Genomic DNA, 10,477 nt, shown 5'->3' with positions numbered 1-10,477 from the left:
AACCCACTAATGATGAATTGTATTAAACGACCATGGCCTGATCGAGTCCATGCCCTACTATTTGTCGATCGAATTGCTCAGGCCTGACCCATCCAGAGTCGTCGAACGCTCGTCCCTATTTTTTTATTATTTTAATTAGATGAAAAATCATCAAATAGAAATTGATTGTGCTTTCAATGTTTTTAATAAGGTTAACTAAATTGCCTAATGAAGTTTGATGGTCTAAGACAAAAGAGATAAGTAAGCCTTCTGCTCTTTACTAATTTTCGAATGATCATGTCTTCCGTGCATAAAATTCTGCTTGGAAAAATATCATGCTTTTCTTAAAACTATGGATCAGCATATGTGTTATAAAAAACGTGTTTTAATATGAAAAATAGTTTCATGAATGATTTGATGAAAATAACTGTATTATAAAATATAAATTTAAACATGCCATTTAGAATTTTTCATCTATTTATGCGTATGTTTTATAAAAAAGATATGAGTATTTGACAAACTCTTAAATAACTATGTACGACCCTCACTAGCGGATATAATAGTTAGTAATGGTCCTCGCCAGCGGGTATAATAGTTGGTAATGACCCTCGCCAGCGGGTATAATAGTTGGCAGACTGTGACAAACATGTCGATTACAGCCCTGTCACGAATATAAAGTGACCGTAGCACGAATATCTATGATCAAGATTTTTGAACTAAGATATGGCTAAATGGAAGAATAATGATTTACGAATTTATTTGCAAAATATATTTGAGCTATGTTTATGAAATACAAATAATTTATGCATGCATGATTTGCTTTATGACCTGTTTTTAAATATACTTGTACTATGAAATGTTTATTTTAAAATATCTGTTATTTTTCTTAAATGATGCATTAACATGAAAAAAAAATTTATGCTTGATCCGGCAAGATAGTGAAAGATTTACTTACGGAGCTGTGACGCTCATATACTTCTATTTTTATTTTTCTCTTTCCAGACGAATAGGATCGATAGGAACGAAGGATAGTCCAGGCTTGGAGTTCACGCTAACAAGCTTGGCGATCTACATAGCAGAACACGAATTTAGTTCTTCAGTTGATTATGAATTTGTAACTAATGATTTTCTAAATAAGTAAAGATTATGGGTTTGGTATTTATATTTAGATTTAGACGCTTTGAACCAGTATTGGTTGAATTTAATAGATGATGAAATTATACCTATTGATTTTATTATTATTTTTTAGATGGATTTGAAAGTTAAATGTAATGTTGGTTTCGTATTATCGTGGGCTGTATCTCTCGGATCTAGGGCGCGACAAATTATGCTCCAAATCTAGGTCACGACATGAAGTTTAATATGAGAAAAAACAAAGAGGGCACGTACCACCGGCCATACTCGGCACGCTCCACACGTTCAGAGTAGTAACAGTTACGTGGTGGCTGCATGGCAGTTTCTCTGGCGTGGATCATGCGAGGCGTAAAGCCGTAAAGGCAAGCAGTAAAGTTCGAGGTTCGTCGCTCAGTTTACATGAGCCTTACAAGCTACCCTTGGAGGTAGTCTCTGTTAGTGTAGACAGCGGATCGAGGGTTTATAAGTGAATAGGAAGAAAACAAAGAGAGAAAATCTGCAGAATTTTGCTGTAAACTTGAATTTTCTTTCTGAGACTAGGCTGTCTCTTGAACCGCAGATCACTATGAGCAGAATTATATAAACAAAGAGGATATTGCAGAGCTGCTGCTCCTACAGTGTTTCTGAATATGTCTACTTTTCTTAGCTTACCAAGGATTGACCTCAGGACTATACTAGTTTTCTGACTCACTAGAAACATCTACTGCTTCAAAGTATATTAGTTTTCTTTTCCCAGCACATTGGGAAAGTAACAGACTCTTAGACTGATTGACTAAGGCCCTGACTAATTGACTAATGATCACAAAAGACTGGAGTCTTCTGGAAATTACAAATTACATTCCAACAGTACTCTCATGCTGTTGAACTCATCCTTTATGTGTCGCTCTCCAACATGAACGGTGACCAGCTAGCCATGGGGGCTCCCCACATAAGCTCAGATTGCCGTTTTACATTTGCCATGGAATAATTTGCAAAGATCGAGGAGCATAGAGTATTCAAATTTGCAGATTCTAGAGTGTATGAAGTGCTATGTCGACATTGAATTTACTAAATAATTGAAATAGTATTGGTTGAACTATTGATGCTTAGACTCCTGGCCAAGACAATTTTAACCCTACTCTTGAGAATGGTATGCAAGGTTAGATTCTTAGCAAGGCAAGTTTACGCGTTCGACAGAGAGAAAGAAAAGTCTTTTTTCTTTTATATCTCTTTAAAAAATATTGAACTTAGAAAAGTCAAAATTAATGCAAAGCTCCTCAATTTTGATTTTATTGCGATTGTTGGATGCTGCATCCCGAGCATTGGGCTTTTAGTGACTATAGTATCGATGGTTCTCTCCGTTCTTTCTTTCAGGAACAAAAGAAACCAAGCAGTATTGAACTTAGGCAAATCCAAATTCAGCAGAGATTTTCAACTTTGGTTTTCTTATGTTTTAATAGAAATGAACCACTTTAACTAGAGCAAATTTAACCTTGACGTGCACGTCTGTTGTCCAATATTATAATTGACATACCTAGAGTTTCTAAACAAGGTTGTTAACATGAAATACAGTTTGAATACCCTCAAATACAATTCTAAGGTTTCCATTCTGGATTTCTTGAGAAGAACCCCACTGCCGGCCTCAAAATGCCCTGGTAGAGCTCTTTTGGATTCATAACTATTAAAATCACTTTCATCTCCTCTAGGTCTTATTTGTTTCAGCTCTCCTCCCATGCGTTCACCAGTTACGCCCATATTCGAGTCACCGAACCAAAATTTCTTTCAATACTATGCCTAGAATTTCTCAGCCCTTCCAAGATCTTATCCAACATTTCCTTGCCGTGTTTGAGCTAGCTTATATCCCCCGCGGGTGCATGGATGTGGCCAGGATTTCTACCTGAAGGCGTACTTTTGGATCATACAGCAGCTAGCTAAAGCTGGGCACAACTTGATTCTCGTTGGTCAGCCTGCTTGCCATGGTGAATTGAACTTGGGGACCTAGACAAAGCGCTATGCTAATAGTTTTTCATTGAAGCAAATAGCAGAGCCCCCTCATTTGGTGCACGTCAGGCAACTGACTTAGGATAGATACAAGCAGCTTTTCTTAGAAATAGGAGAAAACATATGGTAGGGAAAAAGAAGTTTGGGGAGGATGGAGGAAAGAGTCCGCGGCAAAATATCGTGGGCCATTGAGTGGGTCCTCAGTGCAATGAACTAGTTGATCTTCTCACGCAGACAAACCAAAAATAATAAAAATGCAGATGATATTACAGAGGACCGGCGGTCCATGACCGTACTATGGGCCATAAAGTGGGTCCGGAGCACAATAATTGAAGGACACGCCAGAGAAATAACACGTACAGATGATAGATATTGCAATGCCGTCGGCACCATCCATTTCTAATTGAAATTCTGCTCTCGGCCTGCTCTCCTCAGCCTCTTCTCAGCAAACCGCTCCCCATGCCTCATTATCCAAAACCTCTCTATTTCTTCTGGTTTCCTGCCTGGGATCCGACCTGCTATGAGAGTCCACCTGTAAAGTCCCATATAATATTCATGACTTTTGTTTGGGAAAACAAGGGTTTTTCCTCAGAAAAGAAAAGAACATCTGGTAAAGCTAAAACTATTACAGGCTCTGAAGAGATCTATAACAGCTACTGCTATTGATTCGATTGATGACTGCATACAAATCGTTTGCTGGAAGTTGTACAATTTTGTTTTTCTTTTCCATGCATTTGGATAAATTAGTCTTCCTGATTCTCTCCGATGAAGTATATCCATTTTTGTTAGGATGAAAGGGGTTTCTGTAGGAGATCATGTTTGCTATCATGTGCTAATTCAATATGTTGTGCGACTGTCTTGTTCCAATGCAATGCTAAGACCCATCTTCAGACAGGTGAAGGTGCATGAATCCCATATATTAGATGTTTCCTTGTCATTTCCTAGTTGTTGATGAATTATCCAATCAAAAGCAATAATATTTAGATCTAATATGGCTTGGTTTCTTAGAAGAGAATAAAATATAGCCCACCCAAATGCATGGCATTTCTTAACAAACAAAACATCATCATAAACGTATTTAAAACCAGTCACAAAATGTTCATTCAGTCGTTGGTCCATGTGAAGGCCTAAAAGGGTGCAATATTTGAAGCGAATCATGTAGGGTTATCCTTTGTTTTTCTTTTCTTGTTCTTTTCCCTTTTTTTTTTTTTTGAGGTGGAACGGAGGAAACGAAAAAAGCACTTCCCCCAAAATTTATTGAAGAAAGAAATGTAGGGCTTATCAAGTCTACTTTTGAACCAGCACCAGGTAAGGTTTGACCCTCTTGGCAAAACATCCATGGTTGCTGGGGCATGATTGCCTGCCAAGTTTAATTTGTTGGCTTGAAGATGAAGAGTGATTATTTTGAGCTTTTCCCTTCTGAATTTTGTTGGTGAAGTGCAAGAAAAATGAGGGCATAACATAATCTACTCGTAGAAAGTTTTCCAAATTGGATGTTCTGAATCTGCCTTTGTTTCAGATTACTGGACCTTAGATCATTCTATTCTTAATCGCTTTTCTTGCAGAGATGGAATAGGAGAGATCTGATCAGTCTGCCTTCACTTTAGATCAAACATCTATATATTTACAGGCATTTATCAAAACAACATCTCACCATTTATATGTCATGCTATTCTAGAATCCAGAACTCATTACCCATGCATGCCAAGAACAGCAGATGGAGAAGATATGGTGGGTTTATATATATCCATATACCTGTCACCTACGAGCCTATACATTCTGTAAACGAGGTCTTCTTCTTGTTCTGAGAGGTTGATGCTCTCCCACTCGGTGCTTGTCACCTCTTCCACCGATGAATGATACAAAAAAGCGATTGTAGTCATGAAGCCGTAAGCAGAGAAATCAGTTGAAGAGCAGAGAGAAACAGCTGATACCTTGAGAGTCACCATCTGAGGTCCCGGGCTGTTTTCCGCACCTGCAGCGATCCATAGCTCCAGAGATGATGGAAAATGGAATCAGAAGACTTAAAAAGCGGAGGAAGCAGGCAAGCCAGTCCATAGGATGCTTCCTCTCCGTCTTTGTCAGGGAACAAGGATTCGTACGTGCATACGTTTGAGTTGTATTTTTTTTTTTTGGTCAAAAAATGAGTTGTATCTTTCCTTCGCACGCAATCACACTTGGATCACCCACCAAACAGTTCGCAAAGCGGGCAGCTTGTGGTCCAATCGTTGCTTCCGCATGCATGAGGACGGTTGGTTAATCCCTTTTTTTTTTTAACGGATGTATAATACAAAACGCGCACGGATCTAATCAAAAAAAGTCAAAAAGTAGTATATCCCCGAGCGCACGAGGCAGCTCTGTCTCGCCCATCCAAAGGTGATCCTCTGAATGGTTGGCGACAAACGACGCCACCCAATCGGCCACCACATTGGCGTTCCGAAATACATGCTGCACCTGAACACTCATCCCATCACAAATCATAGCCCGGATATCCCTCAGCAGTGGGCGGCCTGCTGGATCCAATTAATGATCGTCATAAAATCCCCCTCCAGGAGAACCTCCCTCGCATGCAAAACATGTCGCGCATAACACAGATCCGACCAGGCCGCTTGCAGCTCCGCCCCAGGCACCCAGATGTCGAACAGCTGGCAACCTCCAGCAGCAATCATTCTGGAGTCCGAACCTTTGATCATAAAGTCTGCACCTTCTCTCGTGCCTCCCTGCAGGAAGCAATCCTGGAGTCCTTCTTTGATGCGAAAGATACCGAGAAGGGATGATTAATAACCTTCAACTGCGAGATAAAATTTTTTTTCATATTTTCTATACGTTTTAAGAGCAAAGTTACATTTGATGTCAAGAAAAAGTCTTATTATGTTGCAGGAAAAAGTGCTCCAGTCAACAGGAGCTAATTTAATGAAATGCCACTCCAATACTACATCGTTATTGATCCCGATTATATGTCGGATCAGGCCTTAGCTTAATACCTATAAAATTATTTCAGCCTGATGATGGCGGGCTCAACTTTCAACTCAGAAATCCACGATCCTCTTACCCAACACAACCAAATTGACTCAAGCCCGACCTGTAGACACGCGCAGAGAGAGAGAGAGACTACGAGGAGAAAGGTGAAATCTTTTTAATTTTTTGATAAAATTGAATGAATTAAATAATCTAAATATAGATACATTTATGAGGATTAAAAAAATAAAATATTTAAAAATTTAGACGGAAGACATGTCAAAAATTTCAAAAGGCTGTCAAAGTATAATTGTCTATATAGCTTACCATCGGGAGTTGAATCCTCTTTTATGCAAAAGATACACCCTTGACCTGATATTTTGGGTCTCGGGTCTCTGGGAGGATCCATTGATCGGGCCGGTATACTTTGGCTCGCACTTGGTTGCCGTAGCTACGTGGGCCTCTTGGTCTCTTTCTTTGCTCCACTCCAATCTCGCTCTTTTTTGTACCATTTCCTGCCTAGTGAAATGTATGGTGGCTTCTTCGTTCTCGAAAAAAAAAAACAAAAAAACAAAGAAGAGAGCACTCCTTCGGGCAGCAAATATCACCAGAGCTACCACATCAGTCTTCTCTAAGTTGGCCAGGGACATCTGAGACCCCCCTCATGCTACCATAGCACCCAGGACAACTCTTGTGTCTTGGGAGCCCAGACCTCCAGGCCATCTTAAAGTAAACTTTGATGGTAATGCATCCGGTGATGGAGATAGTACAGGTATTGGTTTTGTGATTAGGAGCTAGACTCTAGATTGATAGTTGCTGGAGAGCGAAGTACCGCCGGCTTGTTAGCGGTCGGGGCGGAGCTCAAGACGGCCTAGGAAAGCATCTCCTATGCGAGGGAGGTGCTAAGGGCGAAGTGCATCCTTCTTGAAGGGAATTTCGTGATGGTAATCGATTGGATTCAAGAGGAGGAAATGGGGGATGACAACTCCTTGCTTTGCGATCTCCGACGGATGGTGGATGACTGCAGCGCCTTTCGGACTGTGAACGTGTATCGGAAGGTAAATAGAGCCGCCAATTGAGTCACCACCTATACTGCCCAGCACTCAGAAGATGTTCTCTAGATAGACTAGGGGTCGTTCTTCCAGTGTTGAGTCATTATTTTTTTTTTTTGATTTTACTAGCATGAGTGATCATTATAAAAAATAAAATAAAAAAAATAAAGAAGAAGAAATGTATGATGGCTTACCGCCTTAACCCACATGTTTATTGCAAAAAAAAAAGGTGACAGCTAAACAGGTACCGATGTTTTTAGCCAAAAGAAAAAGAAAAAAAAAAACAGGTACCGAGGTCGGTCCCGAGATTGTCCCTTCCAAACAAAGAGGGGCGATTGTCCAAATAAAGAAGGGCGATTAAACACAGGCCTTTTTTTTTTTGTTTTTCTTAGGAAAAGGAAAGAGGGGTTGAGAAGGACCTTACCTGCATGGCAATTCCCAGTGGCCCCATATCTACTGAAAAGTATTTAATGTGGGTAGAATATTTTTTACTTATATCCTTTCCATCTATAGCAGAGCCCTACCAACGTGATAGTTCTATTTCCGTATGAGTATATCACATCAGCACTATCTCAATGACGGCAGATCAAATAACGGCTTTATCGGGCAAATTAAATGGAGACATCTGATCTTCACATTTAATCAATGTATGCGCGTTTTGAATTTGGACCACCTCGGTGAAATATATTATGTGCTGCTATTGTTAAACGCAGGCTTCCGAATGGTTGTTGCATGTCACTTTCCACTGTTTTCTTTTGGTTGTCAGTGGGATGACTCAGCCAATTACTCCATCTACATTCACTATTGATGACATGATACTCGTCCTATGCGACGCATGCATGGTCCAGCATCCACATCGGGCTGATCAAGTAGACTGTGCCCTTGCTTGGCCATCATACGACCTGTAAACTAATGGATGGAGAGAGAGAGAGAGAGAGAGAGAGAGAGAGAGAGAGGAGAAAAGTAAATCCTTGCACGAGGAAGGTGAATTTTTTTTATAAAATCATTTGAATTAAATAATATAAATATGAATATATTTGTGAGAAATAAAGAATAAAATATTCAAAAATTGAGATAGAAGATACACCAATTTTTTTTTTGAAGAGTAATCTTTGTATGATTAGCTACATAGTCCGCGTCCAAAGTTGAATTCTCTTTTATGTAAAAGATACACCCATAATCCGACATATTTGGTTCTCAGGTTTCAGAAAGGATTCCTAGATATCATTGGCGACATTTTGATTCTGAAAAGTCGCATGCTATTTCAATAAACATGCAAAGGATTCACCTTTGGTTTCACAAAAATTGTTATTGCCTTGGTGACAATTTCCTAGCGCTAGCTTTGCAATAGATACGTAGAGAGAGAATTGGTGGGTCAAAAATAATAAATATATTCTAGTATTTTTAGCTGTCCATGTATAACTGGTCTCACAACCAGCAACGTGGGCCCTCTCCAACTGTTCGGGCTTCATGGGATGGATCATGGCCTAGAAAATTGCTACCAGGGTAATATCACGTTGCAAAAGTACGAATGGGAATCTAACTTTCCGTCTACTGCGTTTTACCAAATATATGCTGATTTTTCCCCCCTCCTATCTCGTTCTTCTTATACAAATGATGGATTAGGCCAGAATTACTTTGGATCACGCTTATGTTCAATAGCTAGGTGGGCTTTCGTGTCTGTTTGTTCTTCTCCTATCTCACTTATTTTGGGCCCGTTTGGTTCACGAGAAGAGGAGAGAAGAAAATATGGTAAATAAAAAAAAAATAAAAAAAAATCCCATATTTGGTTGAAGTTTTCAAATAGTCATTTTTCCACCGGCTAAGAATTAGCATAACTTTTTTTACAAAAGTGCTTTAAGCTTTTAAATAAAATAGGATAAGATCTTTTTATTTATTAAGGATATAATATGTATTTTACATTATTTTACTAAAAAAATAAATGCTCAACCAAAACATAAACTATTATAAAATATTTTATCTTTTAATGGTCAACTAAATATGTAAAAATAAATTTTTTCAGACATCATATATCAAGGCATCAATTTTTTTTAAAAGATATTATAATGATATTTTTTTTTCCCAAACTAAACTAGTCAAACTATTTTATATAGATGATTGTCTCCTACTGGCCAGGGCGAGGGCGAGGGCGAGGGCGAGGGATGCGCGAGCCCTCAAGGCTGTGCTGGTAGATTATTGCGAGGCTTCAAGGCAAGGAGTGAACCTTTAGAAATCGATTATCTCTTTCAGCCCGAATACGGAGTTCAGGGCGAGGCGGGAGATCGAGGAATCCTGGAGATGCGGGAGCAAGAGAGGCCATGGAGCTACCTAGGGGTGCCCATCACGAGGAGCAGGCTGCGGGTGTCAGAGAGCTCAAGGCTGGTGCAGCAAGTCCAGGACATGCTGGAGGGCTGAAGGGCGTCATCTCTTTCTATGATGGGTACGTTGACGCTAGTCATGTCGGTATTATGCTCCATGCCAGTCTATCTCGTGTCCAATACTGTTGTCTTTAAGGTAGTGCTGATAGGAAAACAGACTTCTTCGGAACTTCTTGTGGGGTTGCACGGAGGTGGCCACGGGGTGCACTTGTTGGCATGGGAGAGAGTTTGTACGCCGATTCGCGAGGGAGGATTGAGGGTGTAATTCCTCCCAAAGAGATGAGAGGCGCCCCTTGCTCGTTATGCGGTGAGGTTTATCCTTGAGCTGCAGGGCTTCTGGAGGCAGGTCATGGTGGCTAGATACGACCGAGTGAATACTGAATGGGGACCCCGAGTAGACAGAGATGCTCCCCCATGTGACGGAAGATTTGTAGGTATATACCTACTGCCTTGGAGAACACTAGATGGTTGATCTGTGACGGGCATAGCATGGATATGGTGGAGGACCTATGGATGGGCTCTCTTCCTTTGAGACTTTGGCCGACTATGGTCAACATCAAGGCAATAGACGGACTCCAAGTCTGCGATCTTCTTAGCCTGAAAGGGGCGGAGTGGGATGTTAGCAGGACTAGTCAACTATTTGGAGAGCACATTGTAGAGTGTGTTTGATCGCTCTTGGATTCAAGGTATGCTGGCCCGGATGTGAGGGTTGGAAGACCTCTTGAGCTAGTGCCAAGGTAGATATGTCTTACATGCCCTTGAGTGAAAGCACAACCTGAGGATAGATTGTGCTTGGATTTGGAGCTTCGGACTCCACCCAAGGATAGTATTATTTTTTTGAAAGGTGGCCTGAGAGTGCCTGCCGACGAGATGGATGCTGAGCAGAAGAGGACTAGGCATTCAACCCCAGTGTTTGGATTGCCGAGTGGACGAGATGGTGGATAATATTCTGTTCCAGTGTGTGTGGGCTAGAGAGGTCTGGAGGCTCGCCGAGGT

General features: G+C 40.6%; 1 protein-coding gene across 1 annotated transcript; it reads right to left on the bottom strand.

Moving 5' to 3' along the window:
• Nucleotides 1-3,316: 3,316 nt before the first annotated feature.
• On the bottom strand, nt 3,317-5,187 carry LOC103708335 (MYB-like transcription factor ETC3). Its single transcript, XM_008793212.5, has 3 exons — nt 5,028-5,187; nt 4,849-4,936; nt 3,317-3,625 (listed from the first exon to the last, which is right to left on the bottom strand). The coding sequence occupies exons 1-3, from the start codon at nt 5,149-5,151 to the stop codon at nt 3,493-3,495; spliced, it is 345 nt and encodes a 114-aa protein (XP_008791434.2). The 5' UTR covers nt 5,152-5,187; the 3' UTR covers nt 3,317-3,492.
• Between the last annotated feature and the right edge of the window lie 5,290 nt (nt 5,188-10,477).

Source organism: Phoenix dactylifera, chromosome 9 (assembly GCF_051530095.1).
Source record: "Phoenix dactylifera cultivar Ajwa chromosome 9, Ajwa_hap1_PhDact_Kaust_v1.1, whole genome shotgun sequence".
Lineage (NCBI taxonomy): Eukaryota > Viridiplantae > Streptophyta > Magnoliopsida > Arecales > Arecaceae > Phoenix > Phoenix dactylifera.
Note: the sequence above shows the minus strand (reverse complement) of the source record. Positions and strands in the feature narration are given on the sequence as shown.

Coding starts and splice junctions, on each gene's coding strand:
- LOC103708335 (XM_008793212.5), bottom strand. CDS start 5,151: ATGGACTGGCTTGCCTGCTTCCTCCGCTTTTTAAGTCTTCTGATTCCA. Junction 4,937..5,027: donor CTCAGATGGTGACTCTCAAG/GTATCAGCTGTT, acceptor CATCGGTGGAAG/AGGTGACAAGCACCGAGTGG. Junction 3,626..4,848: donor TATAGGCTCGTAGGTGACAG/GTATATGGATAT, acceptor GGGACTTTACAG/GTGGACTCTCATAGCAGGTC.